Source organism: Physcomitrium patens, chromosome 24 (assembly GCF_059467195.1).
Source record: "Physcomitrium patens ecotype Gransden chromosome 24, ASM5946719v1, whole genome shotgun sequence".
NCBI classification, from domain to species: Eukaryota; Viridiplantae; Streptophyta; class Bryopsida; order Funariales; family Funariaceae; genus Physcomitrium; species Physcomitrium patens.
In genome coordinates, this window is record NC_143433.1 from 8,801,398 (window position 1) to 8,825,196 (window position 23,799).

Genomic DNA, 23,799 nt, shown 5'->3' on the forward strand with positions numbered 1-23,799 from the left:
GCAACCTCCAATCTATCTATGGATTATGTTTTTCCAACCAAGAAAGACCAAGAATAATAGGATTTGATGGGGTTCTAATAATATTAAAAATAATATGACTACTATGGTCTTTAAATGTTACTTCTATAGGTTATGATTCATGGGTGATGCTACCAGACAATAAAGGTCGCCCATCTATGACCTCAACATGAACAGGTTTTGATTTTTGTATTAAAGGGATCTTATGACGCTTTACAAATTCTTCGTCTAAAAAACAAGGAGATGCTACTGAGTCTAGTAGTGCTAAGGTTCTCAGTTTTTGAGGGCCGATAAACAGAGGGATTGTAAAACAAAGTGCAGGTTGGGCAGAAAGAAAGGAACCTGATTGTTGTTGGGATATTTCATTGTCCAGCCGCACGGTTCCTACTGTGGCTGGGCATCTTCGTTTTCCTAAACAAATACTCCTCTAGTCTTGACTATGCCTCGATTTTTCTTTTTGGGGCAGTTTCCGACTTTGTGGCCTTCTCCACCGCAATACAAGCATAAATTTTCTTCCATACGACGCTTTTTTTCTTCTATAGTAAGAGATTTGATACGTACCGCATCAATTTGCATGTCTTCTACCTCTGAATGCGAATTCACACTGCTTGCCGACATAGTTGGAGCATGGCAAATTGTATGTTGTCTTGAGCGTTGGTCTTGGCGACGTTGGAATAGGCGATTATCGCACTTCACAACTTGGCTAATGGCTTCATTGAGCGTTCGTGGATCAGAAAGAGTTAACAGCAAATCCTTCACATCATCTCTTAAACCCCAATAGAATTGACTCATCAACGCTTCTTCATCCCAATTGATGTTGCATACTAATTACCTGAAATCCGAAGCATAGACTGATGTAGAACACATCCCTTGTCGTAGCGACCGGATCTTTGTTGTAGCCCATCGAACCTTATCGTGTTCACCAAATGCTTCCCGAAATGCGTCCAAAAAGGTTTCGAAGTTGTTTAATATGGATGATCGTTTCTCAAACAAAGGAGCAAACCATGATAGAGCTTGTCCCGTAAGTAAGGTTCCAACAAGCCCAACACGTGACTCCTCCATTGGATATCGTTCGGGCTGTAAAACTGTTATCAACCCGATTTGATTGACGAATCCTCGAAACTTGGAACGTGTTCCATCAAACTTATCTGGAAGGCTAACTCGAGGCTCCTTATGTTGTAGAACTAGTGGTTCTTGTCGAACCTGAGGTAAAGTTGTTTCTCCAAGTGTCGAAATTTGAGGCTGGTGTAGTTTAGATTGTGCTATCTCAGATATTCCATCATTATGAAGCCTTGCCACCACTCTTTCTATCTCTGCAGTTCTTTGTGATAACGTAGCGAGGGCATTCATAATAGCATCTAACTTAGACTCCGAACTTTCTGTCATACTAATGTCTTGACCTCCGGCCATTCTAAAAGAAGGACAAAAATGACCCTATAAGAGGCAATATTGGTTTATAGGAGGGTAATCCACAACCTATAAAACGCCTTAAGAATTTCAAGAAGAGGGGTAATCCACTCTCTCCAAGAAGAATAAGACTCCAATATTGTAACAAAAGAAGTATCAGTTTAGAGGAGGGTAATCCGCAACCTCTAAAAAATGCTAGTATACCTTCAAGTAGAGGGGTAATCCACACTCTACTAAGAAACAACTAGCTCTGATATCTCAAGTTAGTGTAGTCTCGACAAACTGTCACGGACACAAAATACAAACTTGAAATCTAACAAGAAGTTCAAGAAGAAGTGGCAGAACTAGATTAAACAAATGAGTACAAGAACAACACCAGAAAGGTGAGCTAGAACTCCAAGAGATGTGTTGTCGAGACTGAAGAACTCTTCAGCCTCGATCCCTATATATACTCCTACTTAGGAAGCTTTTCGAGCTACTTCTATTAACTAAGAAGCTTCTAGAAGGTTCCAGAGGCTTCCTTTCTAGAAGGTTCTAGAAACTTCTCGAACTACTTCTATTAACTAGGAAGCTTCTAGAAAGTTCCAGGGGCTTCCTTGCTAGAAGCTTCTAGAAACTTCTCTTCTATAAGGTTCCAGAGACTTCCTTTCTAGAAGCTTCTAGAAACTTCTCTCTAAAAGTTTCCAGAGGCTTCTCTTCTAGAAAGTTCTAAGGAATATGTCCCTAACAGGATATATCTTTCAACTATCTTTATCATAGAAAGAGATTGGATTTGATACCAAATAACAAGATTTTGTTAGAAGGATAATTTATTATTTTGTGTAGTTTAATAGAACTAGATATATAGTTTCAAAATTAGATTAAAGAACCCATTTGGTGCAATAAGTATATATAAAATTTTGGTATTTTGATGTATATAAGACACATCTTATGATGTACAATTAATATTGATAGATTAGCATGTATCAATATGTGTTTATAAATGTATTGTTATACTATCTCTAGAAATCAATTTGAGATAGATGATTTTTTTGAACTAGTTATTTAGATTATTCAATGTGATTTACAAAAGTATGAATTACTTCATAAGAACCATTATGATTGGAACTTGATGTTACCATAGATTGTGTTGGATTATTACTTTAGTAAGTATGCATCTTTGACATCTTATAGTTTTAATCAATTATTATATGGATAAGAGTCAATCATACCAAGCTTAGCATGTAATATGCTAGTTTTTGTTTTGGACTTAAATGACCTTGATATCTAGACTCAATGTTTATATAATCAAACAAAGTTCTTTAAGAAAGCCATGCTTATGGCTATGGAGAATTAATCTATTGCTTAATATTGTGATACTTTATAATATGTTTGCATTGTAGTGAAGCTTATTGACCTCAATTGTAGAGATTCTCTATAGAAGATTATATGTATTTGCAACATAAGGTGTTTACAATACTTGATGTTAAAACATAGTATATTATTCTTTTATTAAGAATATGTTGCCTTGTGGTTTTTTATTGCTTAAAGACAATGATGAATAAGAAGGTTGAGAGCATTCAAAGAATTATATTCATTTTCATCTTTCTATTGATAATTTTAGATATCTTAATTTGACAATTATGTCAAATAGACTTTTTTATTTTGTAAGTAATAAAAATAAAATTAAAAATTGCTACCATGCTATGATATGATTAATACCAATGTAGATGTTATATGACATATTTGAAATAACTTCTTTCAACTCTTTTTTAAAAAAATTAGATATGTCATTGTTGTAAGAAGTCTTTTAGCTATGCCTCAATTATTGACAAAGATTGAAGTTATCTTCTTTCATGTTAGCCATACATTTTGGTGGTCTAACTGCTACAACATTGGCTTGGTTGTGTACAATTTTGTAGTAGTATTATTATGACATTGATTTCCAACTATATATATATATATATATATATATATGGTTGTCATATTTAAATAAAGAAATTCTTAATTAACTAGAAGAATGACTTGAGAATGTTTAAAAATAAAGCATGTTCTTAAAACATCTAATTATTTTTTATATATTGATAGTATTTTGATTTTTTAATTTCTTATATATGTAAATTTAAACATGAATTTAGAAATTAATAATAATATAATAAATTTATTTGGATATAAAAAAAATTCTATGATTTGGTTACTATTTATTTACGTAGTCAAAACATTTATTGAGTTTCTTTTAATATGATATGATATCAAACCATTTGCTAAAATGTTTTCTTAGTTTATCTTTGTGTCAAATTTAGATATCCTCATCATTGCCCTCTCAGATTTAAATAAACTAGGTTTTATTTTAAAACATATCCAATCTAAAACTGCAACAAATTTCAACAAAGATGACTCATTTTAAGTTTTATTCTTGTTAAATTACGATCTTGCTTTTTAATTTAACAAACAAATCTGCATGACAAAATTAAAAATATTTATTGATAAAAATAAAAGATGGATGAAATCTCACATGATTTCTTTTCATTTTATTTTTATTTTTTACACATTACACTTTGTTTTCTTTGAATAAAACTAATAACCAATCTCCAAAATTTGTGAAAGAGCAAGTAATGTCAAAATATCTTAAACCATATCATGCCTCTCAACCAATCCATAGACCTTGCTTAAACTGCCCTTATGCAAATCCAAAACCTTCTGTTTTCTTGTGAAAGATTTTAAATACATTCCAAATCGACCAATGATTGGCAAACTTTACAAGGATAAAGGGCGTGGTTTAGTGTAATAGAAGTGTATGGTTTGGCTCAAGTCTACAACGACTCAACTGAGTGATAAAATGCAAAAACTGCTTTGAATTTTTTTATCAATTGAATCACTAAGCCAATTCAATTTTCTTTCTTATGGAGCACATCAGAACCTTATTTCTCTATCCAAAACAATTTTTTTCCAAAAAACCCCAAGATAGCTGAAAATCCATAAAACGTCGATTCCAACGATAGAGTTCAATGAAATTAATGACCTAATTCAGACTCTAATTGGACCAAAAAGCGTGCCACAAGCCACTGGAAGGAAGGTAATTTCAACAGATGAATGATACATCTACCCCATCCATCCACCACATCGCAGCTTTGGATAAAATATACACGTGAAAGGCAAGCACGGGCGGGACAACAAAGCCGCGGGAACATGCACACGGAGAGGAGGGAAATACGTACACCAAAGCGTACAATACAGAATTGGCGCACTAACGCCGGACCAGGGCAGAATACACACTAACGCGGAGTCCATGAAACCGTGGAGATCTTAGTAAATATAGAGGGGCCCTGAATCCCTAAATATCATGAGACTCGAACTCTGAAGAAGAGGAGGAGCCTGAAGACAAGCGAGCGAGCAAGCAAGCTAAGCTATTCAACCAACCAACCCAACGAACCCTGGCCCAGGCTCGGGACACGGCGTAGCTTGGCCAATATTTCCTCCCTCCGGCTATTTTAGCAGAGAGGACAGAAGCTAATTTAGGCCTCTATTGTGGTATTCAGAAGCCCCCATCGTTATCATCGCCGCTTGGTGTGGCCCAGAGGATGGGGGAATGGGTTCCCGAAGCCGTTCGCGTGGGTAGTTGGTCGGAGGGAGGAAGGGAAGCGAAGGGAGTTCGAAGAGGAAGAGGGGGCGAGATTTGAGGAGGAAATGATAGTGGAGGTGGAGGTGGTGGGGGAGGGTTGGGGGGGGGGGGTGGGGTGCCAGGAGCAGGGGATGAGTGTGGAGATGGAGGAGCTTGCGAGGTGTGCGAGCGGTGAGCCTCTGCTTGGTTAGAGCAGCAGCAGCAGGAGCAGAAGCATGGGACCACGCCGTGGCACACCGTTCCCACAGGAGACGCTCGCAGCAGGAGCAGGATGATTGATTGATGTAGCCATGGTCTCAGTCCAGACATGATGATCCCTGCCTCCTTGAGGAGGCAAGACGAACGAAATTGAGAGATAGCGAGAGTGAGCGTGAGAGAGAGGGAGAGAGGAAGAGAGGTAGGGGTGGTGTTTATGCTGCCGCGCTGTCTGTGGTATGATGTCGGACGTGTCGCATCAGACTGCAGGAGGAGTTTGAATATTATATATATATATATATATATATATATATTTTGGTTCTCGTGGTTTGATGATTGAGGGGGTGTCATGGTACAATTAGAGTGACTGTCGTGGAGTCGTGAGAGGGGAGGAGGAGTTTGGCCTTGCAAGCATCACCGGGAGTGAAAACATAGGGACTGGGAGCGATGCCGTGGAAATGGAGGGGGAAGGAGAGGGAGAAGGAGAGTGCGAAGGAGAAGGGCGTCGATTGTGACAGACATTTTGGGGTAATCAGGAAGATTTAATGGCGTTCGGGAGGATGTGATCGTGGTTCTGCCGCAGATGCACCTTAGGTGCTTTGTTTTCGATATGATACCGTTTTCCGCTCATGTGTGGGATATTCGGATAGTCCAAGTCTGTATGAGATATAAAGCGCGTGGATTTGGAGGGAGTTGTGCACTTCCGGCGATTCGAGTGTTGTAGTGCCGAGTGGTACAGGATGAATCCTGAGGCTGTGAGAGTGGAGGATTTTATTGCCGTCTCCTGATTGTTCTTCTTCGATTCTTCCTGCTGGATGTGGCGAGAGATGCCACGATGGAGGCAATGCAAAGCGTCGTATTTCCTTGTTTCGCGAACCTGCTTGTAGTGTGACATGTCCACTAAGTCCCCGTTTTTAGCCAGAATTTTGTGTGTATATTCTTCTTGATTCCAACTTCTGATAGTAGGTCGCCGCAGTTAGGGTAGGAAACGAGTGAGAATTACTGCAGCACTTGATCAACTGGCACCCTAACGTCTTTGAGACCAATTCGATTTGGTGTTGATGCTTTTGATTCTGAAAGCTTAAGCTGTTTCTTAGACCTTGAATCAGGTGTTTTAAGTTCACTTTTGGTCAAGTTCTGTTTATTAGGTGAGTTGTAATGTAGTTCAGTCCCACCCTTTACTCTCTCTATCCCACCTTCGGCACGATTCATTTTCAATGCCGTAATTTAAATGCTATTACTGCTCCTACCCTCAGATAATTTCCACCTTCTACCTCTTTTTTATTTTTATTTTAGTTTTCCCCCCATCTGAACGCTTTCAGAGTGCAATTGGCGTGTGGAAAGATTTTTATTTATTTATTTATTTATTTTTAGTTGATGATTGGTACGTGCTTGATTATTTTACGTCTTGTTTTGTAATAGTGAGTGGTTCAAGCACTTCTACAAAACTCGCTCTAAACTAAGTTGATTTCTATTTTACATGCAATTGGTTTCCTAGCGGTGAAGGGAACGCTTCAATTAAGTTGGTATAGAATTTGGGGTAGTTTGCACGGGTACACTGCCAGTGAAAGAGTCTGTTGTCCAGAGGTATGCGTTCTTTAGCTTTTGTTGCGGAAACATCCTCATAAATAAGTTTGTGGGTTTGTAGTTGATAGTGCTGTTGACGGGCCTCTACTGATTTTTCGAGTCATTGTGAGGGGTTTACAGGAAGGCGGGGATTAAAAAGCTAGGAAAAGGACAATTTTCTTGGTGCTCAGTGTCCATTGCATATTGCGGGTTTTTATTTGGAGAATCAAAGAGAATTTGAGCTTTTGGAGAAAAGTTTGATTTCCGTCGGAGGAAAATTTCGCGTGGAAACAATTTTATGAATTGATATGAGCGAGGACTGTATTGGAATTTTACCAGGACCTGGTGGAGTTGGGAAGTCTAGACTTGGTGCTGGATTCTTCGCAGTAGTCATCATGGACATGAATCAGAAACAAGATCCAGATGCTCAAGAAGCAACATTATTTTACCCTGTTCCCCATTCCCACTGGTTCCCCCGGTCTCTTGCTTTTAAGTCTTATAGACCTTCAAGGAGGAGACCGGAGCTGGGTCCGGGCCAGAGAGGAGCAAGAAAACCTCACTCTCAGATTTCACGACCCGTACGTCTTACCCTCATCTTTTATTCCATTATTTGTGCATCGTCGGTAAACGAGGACATATTTCGAATGAAACTTGGCCTTCTCTGTTATTAACCTTTTCAAGCGTGCAGATTTGTGTGGTACCTTCCGAGCATGCTAGATATTCATGTGTAGAAAAGTTTCGTTTGTAGTTGAACATTTTGTAGCAAGATTAAACTACTGATGTACATTTATCTTGCTCATCTCTGGTTTCAACCGTGCCATTAATCAGGACGTAGGGCGTTTACATTAGCACAGGGTATGTCGCATTTTATTGCATGCATTTGCTAGTGCGTAGGCTTTAAACTTCGACCAGGTTTGAGGTGGTTGGGAAGTATCAGGAAGTACCAGGAAGTATCGTTGGGCTTTGTTTTAGGGGTTGAACTGTCATCTATGTTTCTTTACTATCCGAGTTTTTAAAAACGTTTGATTACAGGATACTGAAGTGTTGATGCCTTGGTTTTATGCAGTTGTCAGTCAAGTTGACCAAGGAGATTGTGAATACGTACCGTGTTTGCAATCCAAGATTTCAGTTTTCGGAGAGCCACAACCCTAAGAGATTTTTAACCATTCCTTCCGCTGGAGTTTCTAATAATGGTTCAGACAACGAGAATCATGATCTTATTTTGTACTTTGGACGTGTCTTGGTTAACGAGGACAGAACGCACAGGTGAACATTTTTTCGCCGGGTAATATTTTTGGAATGTAAAATGGCCTGGTTAGGTTCTGATTGCATTTTCTTACTGTCTTCAAGTGTGGCGAGCAGTCACTACTCAAGAAAGAAGTGGAAAAAGCCTGTTAAATACATCCTAAAACATACTTTGATGAATAGTGGATTCTAATCTTCTTCTAATAGTATCTTCTAGTCTGCTTCTTGCTGCAAGCGTTTCATGTATGTAATAGGTTTCTGTTGCTTGCAGATATGTTGTGAAAGATATCGTTGGATGCGGTACTTTTGGGCAGGTCGCGAAGTGCCTTGTGCCGGAGACCAATGAATATGTGGCTGTGAAAATCATTAAAAACCAAAGTGCTTACTCGGCGCAAGCCAAAGTAGAAATTGGCATCCTTCATAGGGTAAAACACCACGCGTACCATATACCGTACCAAACAGTCTCTCTAGTCGTATGATTGATCAAGGGGAGTTTTTCCTTGGGATATTTCGAAGTCTGGCAGTGAGCTGTGTATGCATTTGTTCATTACAAGCTTAGCCATCATAGGTGTGGAATTCACTTTGTCTCCACAATTGCAGGAGCCTTGTATGTAACCAGGGAGAGTGTTTCCACGGGAGTTTCTGCAGTATGCCGATGATTTTGATTAACTGATGAGTGCTTATTGACATGGAGCTTGATAGCTTAGAAGGTTTGCTGTGCTCTGCAAAGTGTGCTTGCTTGTTCATACATATAGTTAGGATATACATCAAACTTGTGTATTTTAGCAGTATTTTTGTATGCTGATGAGTTTGACATTACTTGTAATTTTGTCAACGGTTGTGAATGTTCTATGTGCTGGCTCATGTTTGCGAATTCACCATCTATTATTTATAGAAAATAATCTGATTATGGGATTGTTCTTGTAGTTGAATAATATACGTGATTGGAGAAATGAGAATCATGTTGTGAGAAGCTTTGACCATTTCAGCTATGAAGGGCACCTCTGTATCGTCTTTGAGCTTCTTGGAGTTAACTTGTAAGTAAGCTTGCAAGCATTGAAGTATTTTGTTATCGTCTTCATATATTTTTAATGGCTGAGCAGCCATTCGGCCGTGAGCTTTGACTGGAAAATGAAAATACTAGCTGGTCATTCAGACCACAGAAGTGCAGGCAGTGTTGAATTGGGAAAATTTTAGAATGCTTTGGCGGATTGCAGGAGTATAAATGGTGACATGTTTGTATTAGCTGCTTCTTCTGCAGTTGCTTGCGTTATATTTACATTTGATAGGTTTCATGTTTGGCTATTTTTGGATAACATTAAATGCAATACTTATTCTAGGTTTGAGCTTCTGAAGACGAACAAATTCAAAGGGATCTCCTTACAACTGGTGCGGATCTTCACTGGTCAGGTACAAATTTCCCTCCATACTCTTTTGTGCTTGTATCGGTTGTTCGTCACAGCAAATCAGTATCATTTATTCATCACAACACTTTTTGGCTATTCGTCTCGTCGTTATCCTGTTTTCATTGACAGTGTTCAATTGTGACAATCGTAATCGTGTTACTTGATATTTGTTTACTTCTGGCGCTTCACATGCATATGTCTGGTGATTTGTCAGTCAAGCACAACTAATTTTCCAGTGCCTTTTTGCCAGTTGCTGGATGCATTGAGTTTATTGCATGATGCACGTGTAATACACTGCGACCTCAAGCCGGAGAACATTCTGCTGTCTAGGTATTTTTTTTACGATTAGCTTTTCTGTACATCTGAGATTGATTTCATTGAGTCTAATTTCTTTGGTTAGTAAGATGGCGCTGGATGATTGCTTGAGATATGAATGTATTGATCAGGTAGCTAACAGTAATGTCTTCCTGTTTATATGTTGTCTTGTGCTTTTGAACTAATGATTTTAGTGTAGTAGTTATCACGTTTTTGGGTTCTGCGGTAATTTCATGACCGAATTGTTATGTTTGTATAATTGCAGTTTGCGTGCTGCGGAGTTGAAACTTATTGACTTTGGATCGGCATGCATGGAGGAGCACACAGTTTACTCGTACATACAGGTAAGTGCACTTGCGAAGAGGTCCTTAGATTACAGCTACTTATGTGTAGAGGTACTCGATATCGTTTGAATTTGATTTTTCTTGGGGCATTTGACTTGGGTTTCTTACTTTTAATTGGCTTGTTTGTTGTATCAATCGAGTATGATATTTAACACAACTGTAACGTTTGCACATTGCAGAGCCGATTTTATCGATCACCAGAAGTTGTACTTGGTCATCCGTATACAACAGCTATTGATATGTGGTCATTGGGATGCGTCGCAGCTGAGCTATTCCTTGGTTTGCCATTATTTCCTGGGCAATGCCCTTACGACCTCCTCCTTTTCATCATTGAAAAACTAGGGTATGCCCTTTTACCACTGCACGCACTGTGATTGCTGCTACTTTCAATGACCTCTTTTAACCCTTAGTTGTGTGTGTGATACTCTGGGCACATCATATACAGATCCATGACTTGTTTTTAGAAGATGTACGATAGTGTATTTACTCGTGTCCTAATTGGTATCATCCGAAGAATCGCAGGGTTCAAATTAATATCTCTTCCCGGGATTTGCAGTAACCTAAATTTTTTTTAGGTTGATTTGCTGGTGTGTACATTTTTTTCCCTCGGTGTGTGCTTTCATTTGATGTGATATCACGATTGCGTCTTTTGGCTGTTGTGCAGAAAACAACCTTCTGATCATATTTTACAGAATGCAAAGAATACAAGCAAATACTTTAAGGTGATAAGTGCAGCTCCACAACCAGAAAATGGCCACATAAGTGGACATAAATCAGTTTATCAATTCCTTACCCCAGAAGAGAATGAAGCTGTGAGTTTTCTACTGCGCAAGCTGGGTTTCTTTTGGGCACTATTGGATTGTAGCTATGGAAAACCTGCTTATCTTTTCAAGACTTATATTATTCTGAAACTGTGTATTCCTCTTACTGAACGGATATATACTACTGTTGTAAGCAGGCCAAATAGTTGTGGGTGTGTTTGCATCCCAAGAAAAACAATGTTTTCTAGAAGGATTTTTTTCAGTAGATTTGCAGCATGAGATGGTCTGGTTTCACATGAGGTGCCCTTCATATAACCGCATTCAGCTGTATGAGTCGTTCGTTACACAAGAGATCAATATGTGTTTTGGGAAGCTGATCTTCTTAATTTGTGCAGAGAGAAAAAAAGAAACCTGTTATTGGAAGGCGTTACATGAGCGGGAGCCTTGAGGATATGATTATGACCTATCCAATGAAGTCATCTGGAAGAGAAGAACTGGAAAAAGGTGTTTAATTAATTAGACATATGCGAAACCTAGCTGTTGAATGTTCGTGATTGTTGTGCAATGCGATGCAATGTTTTGCATATGTCTGTCGTGTTTGTACATCGGGGTTACTTTTGTTGGAGTTCTTTGTGTTTGTTGTAACTCATCACACATGCTTTTGTCAGTCATGATGAAAGCCATTATCTGCATTTTAACATTTAGTGGTGTATTTTTGTAATGCAGAAAGATTCAGCCGAAAAGTGTTTATCGATTTCTTGAGGGGACTTATTGAAGTGGATCCTCACAAGAGATGGACACCTCATGAGGTATGAGTCCTCGCTTGAGTTCGAGATGATTATATTGCTTCCTTACTCACTAGGTTATTTGCAGCTTACTAAAAATCCTTATTTTTTAGATGGTTGTATCTTGAGAACAGCATCTGGCAGTAGAAGTATCTCGCTCTGACTCAAGCTCCTCTGTCTTAACAGGCTTCTCAACACCCTTTTCTTACTCAGGAACCCTTCACGGGTTCTTTCAGGCCACGAACAGAACGAATATCCCATGCAGTGAGTCACGTTTCATTTGTGTTTCTTGTGGTGTCGATGTCATATATAGCAACAGGAATGTATTACACTAATCGTCACACCAGTTACAGACGTGGCTATGAATTTTAGAGATTTCAAACCTAGTTTAATTAAATATAAAATTTCCTGTTTTTTCTCTAGGTTGCTTTTACAGAGTAAAATATTATTATTATTATTATTAGGGAGTTGCTAAAGCGACACCCCCATATTGTTAACGCGACACCCCGAGGTGGGCACGTGACTGTTGTGAACGTCGCCACAATAGCGCGCATATCGATGTTCACCCTTTCTCGCTCACTGTACAAAGACGACAATGTTCGGCTTGTATGAATATACACTTCTCCACTCCTCATTCCCCTACTATATACACGTGGGGTGTCGCGTTAACAATATGGGAGTGTTGCTTTAGCAACTCCCTTATTATTGTTATTATTGTTATTATTATTTTGTTTCCAAGAAGGAAAATGAGGATACTTACTTCCAGAGGGGAGGTTCATATCTTAATTTCTGCGAGGCAATAGCTAATTATTTGGTTCTTGACGTGTAGCCTTCTGGTCTGGGGCTGATGATAGAGCACCCCTCCTTGTTTGGGCAAGGTCTTTCCCCTCATGTGAGTTCTCAGTCCCCCTATTTATACAAAATCTTCAGTCTTTATGTGTTGAAGCATGAACTCCTACTAGTTGTGTGTTTTCACATTTGTTGATAATCGAAGTTCTATTTTCTCCTTGTATTTTCTTTGAGCACGCATGCATTTCTTAGCGGTTCAGGATACTCAGTACTTATTTTGTTTAAAGATATCCTACCAAAGAGAGGGATGTAAGCATTTGTCTTCTTAGGCTAAATGTGCCTCTTTTTGTAGGTCGGGATCATGAGTTCAACCGCCCAACTAATCGGAGGCCAGCAACTTCAGCCCGTATCCTTACCGGTTCCAGGTAGTCCAGCAAGTTCTGGAGACAACGGTACTTTAGGCAGCAGTTTAGGAAGTATCGGAGAGGGTACAGGCTCATCTATGAGTATGCCACCTCGTTTGAATGGACATACTTCTTTTGGTCCTTGGTCTCCTGATACCAGACGGCACCACATGCAACGCATGCAAAATGCTGGACACACTCAACTTGGAACCAGTCCTTCGGCAAGTGGAGTGTGTTCGTTTTCACTAGGAGCTAGCCCTTCGCATCAGTTTCATGTATCTGGTCCTCAGTTTATGGTCTCTCCTGCATCTCAGCAAATATCGTCTCCAGGTTCTCAATATATGGGTTCGTCAGGTATTACGAGTTACACAATGAACTTACGCTTTTCTTGTAGCCTTAAACCTTCGTGGAATTGAAGGATCCTAGGCTACTCGTGGTTTGTTGGTTGCAATTCGTATGAAATTAGGTGGAACTGTAGTGCCCAACGCATGTTATTTCTTGTAATGGTTTGAAATTTCGCAGTTCCGTAGTCTGTTTTGGCTTTTGTCTATCTTCCTCCTTCAGCTTCTGAGCGAAATTTCTGGAAAGGAATAGCCAAATTTTCTTTTGCCTCTATCTAGATGGTGCTAACAAGTACATCTGATTTATTTATTTCTTTTCTTTTTCTTTTGATGACTGACAGTTGTATTTCTGTAGGTATTTTGTACCAGGGATTTCCAGGGTCAACATTCCAGTCATCGCCAGGGTCAAGTGTTCCTTACGACAACGTTCTCTTGGCTAGGCTTCAGCAACATAATGCTGCCGGAAACACAGACGTTAGTAGCAGCAACTTTGGCCACGTGGAAGGCAGCCTTCAATTGAAAACATTAAGGGTTTGTGGGAACACGGGGATGGTTGTCCAGCACCAACTCAACAACACTTGCCCTCCGGGAGCACTTGGGCCTCAGTTCTTTCCGTCGGAGACTACTACTGAAGCTGGTGATGAGGAATGTGCAGGTTTCGGAGATTTTGACGGTGATTATCGGTGAGTATCAGTTAGTTGAAATTATGTCCTCTTTATTATTCTGCTGCTTTGCCCTTTAAAGTTGATGTACCTTCGTACAGCTTCTTGGAATTTCCGATACAAGTCATTTTCTTTGCTTGAGCTGTAATACGCATCTTACTTTGTTATTTCAATTTTGTGTGGCCTTTCAGGTGTTTTTCTTGAAATAAGCTTTTCACTAACGTGGTGTACTAAATATTTCTTATGCTTTGAAACGCCAGGGAAGAACTTCTTTTTGAACATGATCCTGTTCACGAATCAAGTGTGTTTCCTATGCCGTCAGAGATGGGACCTTCTGCTGGGGTGATGGGATGCGGTGGAGCACGGTTAGGGCCAGGTCCAGGTCCAGGATATGGACCTGGTGGCCCAGGCTCTAGATTCACAAAAGCTCCTCTGCAGGGTTCGTACGGAGGGTATGGTCGAGGTCAAACGTCAAAGCAAGGCTCAGCCTCGTCTAGTCGCCTTAGCCACAAACATCACAAACAACCACACGCGCATAACCAGCAACACACTCATCCTCATTCCCCACAGCATTCTTTGACTTCTGGATCCTATTCTGGTAACAGCTCTGGGCCTCCTAGCCGAAGATTCTCTTCTGGAGAGCCTACTAGCCACGTCTCACCAGCTGGGGTGCTTCATTTCCAGCAGAGACAACAGCAGCATCCACCTTTACATTTCCCTGACCATCAACATCTGTCTGGTTCACCTCTTCATCGTTCTGGAAACATAGCAGAGAAGGAGAAGAAAAGAGGGGATGGTCTCTTACCCTCGCCGCAGATGGGACCTAGAGGCTTCCATGCTGCGGGAGTTAATAATGAACAGTCTTTGGGAATGGGTGGCCACCCTGTAGCTTGGGGTAACCCTGATGGACATCATGCACTGCCTATGCTTGCTAGGTTGGGGCAGTTCCACGATCTTGGAGTGGGTACAACAACATTTCCTGCACAGCCGCCTGCATTTCTATCGAACCAAATTTATGCTACTGGGCAGTTCTTTGCTGGTGGGTTTGACGTTTGAAGTAATTGAAGTGATATCTGTTTGATTCCTCTAGCTCTCGACTTTTAAAACGGAATGCAGCATCTGTTATGTACCATGTTCTCACGAATCTGTTGTTTTGTGTCTACTGATCTTTCAGGTTGTCTGTGGACAGTTCAGAATGTCGATCACTGATAGATTAAGCGTCATGTTCACTTTGACAGGTCGCAGGCCTGGACCAGCTTTAGTGGGATTGAACAGACCACCGCCAACTGGCAGGGGAGTCTATCGGAAGTAACGTATTCACTCACCAAATCTTATTCGAATCAATATGTGAGCGACGTCTGCAATTGGACCTACCTAGTCAGTAGTCTATTCCGGATGTTGTATCATGTCGGATAAACCAGAGTGCTTTGATGATGGGAACATGGCCTTACTTCAGCACCTAAAGAACGTAGGAGTCTTTGTTAAAGTGAGTACTCGAACATATTTTTCAATGAACGTGGAAGTATGGGCCTCTACCTCTTTGCTAGGCCAGATCGGTGGTTAATGTGGAGGAGTTCTCCACTCTCATTTCAGGTCAGCCAGTTAAATATGTTCATGCTCATAATTGTCTCGTTTCTCTTGATGATCGGAATTGTTTAGTGACTAAGCCCGAAGATAGAATTGGGATCATACTTTTTGCATAACATTGCTGCAAATCCCAGGTGCATGTTTTGGTATAGTATTATCTACAGAAGAACCTGAAGTGGAGATCTATGATTTCTGGATGCCAATAATGTATCATGTCAATTTATTTATACACAAATTAGGATACTAAATGGCTCTTACAGTGCTTTTCATCTCAGTGCTCTTTGTGTTCCGGACCACTCGGTTCTGACATGTCATGCCAAAATGAGTGGGTTTGGCGTCGCTGGTGGTTTGGCAGCAGCTGTTTGTCACAGACGTTTTTGCTGCCTTGCGCAGATTTCTGAGACCTTAAGACTTACTGACTGCATTATGGAAGTAAGTATGCAGTTCATTTTGTTGTGCAAAATTTTATCTCAACTATATTAAATGTTGTTAATCTATTAGCTGTTAATCATTACTAGGCCACTGCAGTTGTGTTTAGTATTTAGTTTGTTAATTAGTCGTCTTCTTTTTATTTTTCACTGACTTTTGCAGGTTGGAGTTGAACCTCCAGGTCTATTTTTATGAAGCTAGCTTGGTTGCCAAAATGCTTGTTTCCTGGTGTTCAAATCGTAAGTAATACACAAGTGTGCCGCTGCCAAATTTAACTAATTGTAGTCATTTGTAGAACTGTTCCTACTGCCTTTTGCAGCACTTTTTCTCTTTCTTGTAGGTTGCCTGCTTAACGAGAGATGTTGTGGACTTCGACAGGACCATAGGTATTGATTCAAAATATTGAGTTTTAAAAATTGCTACAGTCGAGCCTGTCAGGTATAAATAATACCTGATCAAATTTTCACTTTCATCACTTTTCCAATTGGATATTGAAACAGGGACATCATTTCACTGGTGTTTGTGTGGATAGCATCTATTTCTATTGACATATCGACTTTTTCTTTTTCTTTTTCTTTTTGTTATGCTTTAGGTCGCCTTGTTTTGTCTCTAGCTCTGATGTAGTTTCTGCTTTTTTACCAGGACTCTGCTGTCCCATTACCATTGTGGTGGTGGGAACTGGGCGTGAAAATTTCTGCTTTTCTTTTTAGGTGTTTAGAGTGATCTCTTAGGGAGCATTGTGTTTGTGATAAGGGACAAAGTTTTGAAGCTGGTTTCAATAATTGAAAGGTGATTTCGAGATTACTCTTCCATTTGGCATATTTGTTCCAACTTCAAGATGTAAGCTTTATCCTATGAATGATACTAGCGTGACGTGTATCCGTTGTATTGTCATTGTGCTAGTACGACAGTCTTGTCACTCTGTTATAACCCAGTTAGTACCATTCTTTACAAATACTGATCTTGCTGCACGTTATTCTTTTACTGCTAGTCACACCAATGAACCCAAATGCAGGGTGTAAATTGAACTTAAGTTGTTTCTACCCGTAAATTTTCAAACATCACAGTTTTTTGCAAGTACATGCTGAGATGTAACACTTCAGAAGCTAGTGCCGAGTATTTGCCTTCCAGAGATTCAGGCACTGTTGTGGCTTAGGCTGATTCATGGCACCTTAGTAAATGTCAGAAAAGCTCACATCAGCGCTTTGGATCTGCGGTATCGTTACTCCCTTGGAGTAAAAGCGGTTATGGCGACATTGGAGAATGACACCTAGTAAATGCATAGACATTGATCTAGTATGTCACGCAAACATTACATCCTAATCTTAGGAGAATCTTCGAATGCTCTTAATATTCTTTTTGTTTCCACGAATTGATAAAATAAATAAATCATTTTTTGAAGAGGTTCATCATGTTTTCATTGAATTTGTTCCTAAGATGAGTTCACCATCCGCATTTGATGTGAAACATTTGTGCACAGGAATGTAGAAATTAAGTAGATTAAAGTTTGAGATAACCAAAATTTAATATAATAAAAAAATCCTACATTCCACACACTAATGACTTATGAAGAATCAGATTGCATGTTCGGCAATTGGATAACTCGATTAGAAACAACATTGAAGGAAAAGTGACTACTGAAACTTTTAGACGCTTCCTTGATCAGTATCCTTCTGGATACCAGAGGCCTTCATAAGGTGATCTTGGGTTTGTTTCACAATCCATTGCCGCCTTTCGGCAAAAACAAGTGGGGCAAGTGAATGTTGGACGCGGATGCTCGGCGGTTATCCCGCAGTGTTGTCGTTTCATGCGTTTTAAACTGCACGAGGTTAAACGTCCAGAGTACATTTTAAATTTGATAGTGTGGATCGGGGAACAACACAAGCATGACACGAAGCGAATTTTACCTGCAGATGCTTCCTCAGTACCTCAGTGATGGCGTCAGCTTTTGTCCTTTCGTATTTGAATTTTCGTTACGTATTAGTCCAAGTGTGTTAAGAACCGTGATTCGTTGACAGTTTCCTAAACCTCTGAGTACAATTTCAGCCTGGCGGTATCTTCTCTGATAAAAACCTTAATCTAATCGTGCTATGGGCAGGCCGTGCTCCCGTACAGCTACTGCAATTAATGTGACACCCATCAACGATACAGATAATTAATTTTGTATTCGCTGAAACAGTCGAAACGTAAGCGAGTCAGCATGACGTGCAAAAAAACAGGTGGTTAACTTTGCAAAGGAGTGAAAAAAATACGAGCGCAAACTAGAAGCCAAGCAGTTGCTGGAAGTTCAAAAAATTTCTGAGACAGTTCTCAGGTCCTCATCAAAAAGTACATAGACAAAGACCTTGATGGAACAACTCACCGCTTCTTATCCATTTAGATAGACATCGACGCCTTTTTGCTTATGAGATAGCTGCCTGAAACTGGAGTGCTGAATTGCTGAATGCTCATTGGATTCGATGATGACATAAGTTACAGTAGCACCTGCTCCAAAATTACTTGACCACTTCGCCTTATTTCTTGTTGACCACATGCCGAAGAGGAAGGAAACCAAGGTTACCCACTTGTTGGAGTTCACAGCCTCCTGCGAATTGGCTTTGGCAGTTTTCGAGAAACTGCGGTTCCTACCGGGATCACTACTCTTATGGTTGTTAGAAAGCAGTTTTCCTACCTTCATGTTGACTGTTCCTACACTGACATCAGAGAAATTGATTGTCGATTGCTACACGGCATCTTTCTCGTTCCGTATCTGAGCGAATGAGTGCCTGATGAATTCAAATCCTGCTTTCGGTTGGCTCGAGGCCATTCTGTACAGCAGTAAAACCCTGTGCTCACTAAAGGTCTGAAGGTTGTCTAAAGTGGGCTCGAGCAGTATGATGATTATCCTTTCGTCACACAACGAGCACGACAGGAAAAATGAATGCAATGAACACACGAAACTTAGTACTACAAAGTTCCTCACAATTACCTCAAATCGATGCCAAAAGCTTGGGGGCATATAACCAGTTCCTGTTTTAGTATATCATTAGAGCTCTAGATCTTTCTGTAAAGATTCTGACAGAATGCAAAGCTTGTGAATCAGATCACCCACACCGGAATTGAGAGCTCACAAAACAAAATAACTCACATGAGCCTTGTGAAGGTCGTGCAGGTCCAACACCAAATAGAAGAGAATTCTACTTTCAATAAAGAAAATTGCCACCCACAAATTAACAACGTGGCATCCAGACTACCAACCCATGATTACAAAAACGCCTGCAAAACATATCCCTTCAGACATGAAGGCAGGGGGTTAACTGAAGGGGCCATTCGTTGAATTGTACCTCTTTTTCTCAATTTGAAAGAAGAAACACAACTGAGTTAACAAACCAAGGTGATGAAACTATCAGATCGTCTCTTTGCCAAATATGCGTTGATGCGAAGAGATGAGAATATGACTGGTATTGACAATGTAGGTCCGGAAGAACCAAAAGAGAGAGAAACTCGACATTCAAATGGTCCCAGTGATCACTTCCTTTCATCTCCAACCCATACGGACCTAACCTTCCGGCAGAGAAGGGCTCCTCTACAACATCTACAAAATTAAAAAAATAAGAAAAAAAGTAAAAAATAATTAAAAAAAAGAAAGACATACGGTATCTTTTCCGATGCATCACAACACCGGACCTTGCAGTAATGCTGAGATAACACCAGGCCGCCCTTCATACTTTCTCACAAAGGGGTGTGATAGTAACATCTCAGCTGAAGGCCGGCGAGCAGCTTCTTTCTGCAAGCACAAGATGATGAAGCTGCGGAATTCGGGAGAAGCATCTGGTGGCGGGGCAGGAGGTTCTCCCAAGCATATGGCATACATCAAGGTAGGCCAATCTGGCTTCTCCCCAGGTTGTAAGCAAGGGAAGCGTCCAATGGCACACTCCAGAAGCGTCAAGCCGAGGCTCCAGATATCGGCTGCGTATCCATACTCTCCGCCATTGCCATCCGGATCGAATCGCTCGGGGCTCATATACGCGCAAGTTCCAACGAACGAATTGCACTGCGCGAGTGTGTTCGCCAACACGGTGCTCACGCCGAAGTCGGCAATCTTCACCTCTTGCTTACGATTGAGCAACAAATTGGAAGGTTTAATATCCCGATGGACAATTTTGTGCTTGTGGAGATAGAGCAATCCCAAGAGCACCTGCTTCGTCACTTCCGCCAAGTAGCGCTCACCGATTTTCTTGTGGTGTTTCAGCACATCCGCCAAGGTGCCTCCATCCATGTGCTCCAGAACGAAGGAAATTTCGCCCCCTCGGTCGAACACACCATAACATTCCACTAGATGCGGCGACTTGGAAATTTGCAGAATTTCCATCTCCCGCATGATCTGGTTTCTCACCGCCAGCTCGTGCTTCTCTTGGATGATCTTTAACGCGTACTCCTTCCCCGTCCATCGATGCCGCACCTTATACACCTTCCCCCCACTCCCCGCCCCTAGCAAATTCATTTTCTCCAGATCACTCAATTCCACACCCCTCCCCTGTGCATACCCACTCCCCAATCCCCTACTAGAGTTGCTGTACCTACTATCCAATGAAGGCGGAGGGAGCGGCAATGGCTGCGGAACAGGAGGAGGTCTCGGCGATTGACGACTCGGCAAATTCAACGACAATCCCAAACCCCTGCTTCCCCTCCTATCATTTGCTGCAGCCATCTGTTAGTTTTTCTAAACTCTCCACCCTCGATTCAAGCCAACACAATTCCTCCTCCTCCACCTCCTCTACGACCTCCACTCGACACCCTCCCGCTCCTCACACTCTTCTCCTCCCACCACCAAATCCCTCCCCGTCTCTCCCTCAACGCAATTACATCTCCATCCCGCCACATCAAACCACATTCTCAATTCGACAACCCCCACTCAATTTCTCTCTCTCTCTCTCTCTTTCTCCCCCACTTATCAATCCAACTCCTCCCCTCTAAAAACCTATTGCAACACTGACAAACTCACCTCCTCAAGTTCTTAAATCGTCTCAAAAACTCCCCACTCCCGTCCCCTCATTAAAACACCTTCAAGCACTCCCAAACTACGCCCCGCCCTCAATCCAGATGCAAACTCACAAACCTCGAAAACCTTGCAAGACAAGCTCCCCCGGCAACCATGCAGCTCCAACTTCGTACACCCAAACCGACGAAAACCCACGAGGGGAAAAGAAAAAGAAATTGGCCCCCAGGTCCAATTATCCCAGGTTCCTTATACTCCCTCCCCCCCCCCCCCCCAATCGCACGCGTTAATCAAGAGCCCGTCAATAATCCTCCCTTTGAAGACGAGCTTCGCGACGAAGAAGGCCTCGGAGAGGGTTCACCTCATCTGACTCCATTGTTACCTCGGAAGGATGTCCCCACTCGGCACATACATGTGGGGCCCGATCGACGACCTCGGCAAGACGGTAGATGATGAATAATCTACGTGTCTGCGGGATCCAGAGCTAAGCCAGGCGACGTATTTGGACCGAGACAGAGACTGACTGACTCCACGAACCGCGTTCGCTGTTACCACAAAGTGACAATTACAATGCTCGAATGGGCAAAAAAATTAAAATTAAAAATTGGGTCTACATGGGGTTCCCCGCGAAGACAAATCTCTCCCGACGCCAGTCTTGTAGAGAATTTGGATGCGAAGCCGGAATTGTGAAACAATGCTCACTCACTCACTCACTCTCACCACCACCAGTAGCGGAATCTACTGCAGCCGCGGCGGCGACGACGACGACGAGCCGGGTGGTGTCTCACCTACGCGGTACTTCGTATTTTGTATTATGTTAATAGTACGTATTCTATGTGCGGTATATACCCTATATGGTGTAGCATCTATATATACGGTGGGGATCGCCGTACCTTACTTGTCTTCGTCGCGTTCACACTTGCGTCGCCAATTCACCTATTCTTTTTCCTGTGTGTGTTTTTTTTCGTGATATGGGTTTTGAGGCTGGTTTCCACAAGATATTTATTATATTTTTGAGAAAATTTAATTTTTTTATTTTTGATGCAGAAATTTTGGTCTTAAATGCGTTGTGTGTATGTTTGTTTCAGTGTGGATTAGGGGTGTGATGAAATGCAAAGGTGACTCCTGATGCGTTACACTAATTCATTATTCTTTCTATCTTCTTAGCTTGAGTTGGTGGGTGTGAGAGTTCTTTATTATGCATCACATCTTCAGTTGAACAAATGGTAGAAGAAAGAAAGATCAGAAAAAAGTATTTGTACATCTCTTGGCATTATTTTCAGTCTAGAAAATCATTCTCAGCTTTGAGTTGCGAAATGCTGCTTATTTTAGAGGTGGATAGTGCAAGACTTGTTAATAAATTAATGTGATCTAGGAGACTGATGACGAATTATTTTAATAAAAAACTAAAGTCACTGGAGAATTACTAGTAGTCTTGTCAAACTACTGACACCATGAACTGATCTTTCAAAAACACAACATAAAGTTATGTGAAAATAGGTTCAAGAAGCAGAGACAAAGTTTGACTATCTGCTTCAGTATCCTTGCATTAAGAATAATTTCAAGGTGGGAGTATAAAATAACAACATCCCATCAGAGTTTTTCCTTTGGGAAACAACCCTCAACAACAAAAAAAAAAAAAAAAAAAAAAGTGTTTGAAAGGCACAACTGAAACGATGATAAAGAAAAAACGGAGGTTTTTATGTAAGGAAACCCACTACTGTTGTTACGAGTACAAATTTTCTAGGACATTTTAAGGTAGTAGTAGAAAACAATGCTTTTTTAGGAATGAAGCGTCATTCTTTTCTGTATATATAGAAATATTCCATTCACCATACCGACGTACACGTCCGCTTGCAACCGTATCTGCAAACCAAATTCGCATGGTGTGTGCATTCGGAAGAAAGCTTTTTCTGTGATGCAACGGAACCCATTCATGACAATGGTTACCTCGGTGCTTGAAAACAAACCCATGCACAGATTCCTGTTCAACTCGAAACCAAATAACTCGACAATTCTGTCTCGAAGGAGCTTAATCACTCCATCATATTTCGCCTGGCTCAGTAGAGAATCCCACATCGCCGTCTTCAGTACGAAAACTGCACAACACCGTGCACATTTTCTTTCTTCCTTCGTTATGTGATCTGCACAGGAGCTACTAACTACCCTTGCTGGGTACCGATCGGTATTACGTGCGTTAACAAATCGAGTCGAGATTACTTCGCTGTTGTGCTCTTCTTCTTCTTCCCTTCAAATCGTCGACAACTCTTCTGTGTAGAATTTCTCTTTGTTGAGGATCCCTATTTGGCATAATGCGTCGTTTCGATGCCCAAACTACGTGCGGTACCATCGTACAAGCAAGCTCCAGTTGTTGCACACATCACTCTTTACAAAAGTCCTGGTTTCGCAATCGGGGCGACAACATCCTGCGCAAATCGGTCCTCTTGTCTGGAAATAAGTTGTAGCCACCAACCATGGCTTTGTATTTGCTTCAACTCTCCCTGATTGATGATGGGTACCTGATGTTGTTGAGGACCCGATTGCATTATTTTATTATTTTATTATTTTTTCTCTTTCTCTGAATTGCCGTGTTTAATCCCCCTCAAGATTTTCATTTATTTATTTTATTTACTTATTTTTGCCTCATTAAAATTGGCGTCGATATTTGGAATCGGATTACAGCATTTGAAGCCTACGCTCTGGGAGCGACACACGAGGTTGCTTGAATTCTTCCGCTTGTATGAGTTTAAGTGGATGTAGGAAGACGTGATTTTTTCTACTAATAGTGTCAGCGAAGATTGTGACATTTGGTACCAAAAAATATTTCATATCGTTAGGGCTACATCATAATTATGTTAATGTTTTATTAAGGGTGGAAAATTATTAAGTTTGTGCACATTAAAAAAATTACAAATAACAAAAGTTTTGAATTGAAGTTGTAACAAAAATAAATGGAAATGGTTGCA

At 40.9% G+C, this 23,799-nt stretch overlaps 2 protein-coding genes across 25 annotated transcripts; one reads left to right on the forward strand and one right to left on the reverse strand.

Moving 5' to 3' along the window:
- Nucleotides 1-5,134: 5,134 nt before the first annotated feature.
- On the forward strand, nucleotides 5,135-17,262 carry LOC112276704 (dual specificity protein kinase YAK1 homolog). 24 transcript variants are annotated; one of them, XR_016500581.1, is made up of 22 exons: nucleotides 5,135-7,365; nucleotides 7,854-8,053; nucleotides 8,304-8,457; nucleotides 8,960-9,069; nucleotides 9,373-9,442; nucleotides 9,689-9,768; nucleotides 10,019-10,097; nucleotides 10,277-10,440; nucleotides 10,762-10,909; nucleotides 11,254-11,362; nucleotides 11,585-11,667; nucleotides 11,830-11,907; nucleotides 12,473-12,535; nucleotides 12,785-13,190; nucleotides 13,533-13,860; nucleotides 14,100-14,878; nucleotides 15,078-15,432; nucleotides 15,687-15,858; nucleotides 16,037-16,094; nucleotides 16,234-16,293; nucleotides 16,498-16,644; nucleotides 17,042-17,262. XR_016500581.1 is itself a non-coding variant. In XM_090247040.1 (18 exons), exons 2-18 carry the CDS (start codon nucleotides 7,096-7,098, stop codon nucleotides 15,149-15,151), a joined length of 3,195 nt encoding a protein of 1,064 aa, XP_090103166.1. In that variant the 5' UTR covers nucleotides 5,135-5,749; nucleotides 6,929-7,095; the 3' UTR covers nucleotides 15,152-15,683. The 24 variants fall into 24 exon arrangements, 1 of the variants encoding a protein (XP_090103166.1); XR_016500582.1 differs by lacking the exon at nucleotides 17,042-17,262 and having other exon boundaries at nucleotides 5,135-6,808; nucleotides 6,929-7,365; nucleotides 15,702-15,858; nucleotides 16,498-16,665; XR_016500584.1 differs by lacking the exon at nucleotides 17,042-17,262 and having other exon boundaries at nucleotides 5,135-6,369; nucleotides 6,929-7,365; nucleotides 16,498-16,665.
- Nucleotides 17,263-19,147: 1,885 nt separating this feature from the next.
- Nucleotides 19,148-21,079, reverse strand: LOC112276705 (mitogen-activated protein kinase kinase 9). Its single transcript, XM_024508279.3, has one exon. The coding sequence runs from the start codon at nucleotides 20,543-20,545 to the stop codon at nucleotides 19,508-19,510; it is 1,038 nt and encodes a 345-aa protein (XP_024364047.1). The 5' UTR covers nucleotides 20,546-21,079; the 3' UTR covers nucleotides 19,148-19,507.
- Nucleotides 21,080-23,799: the final 2,720 nt, after the last annotated feature.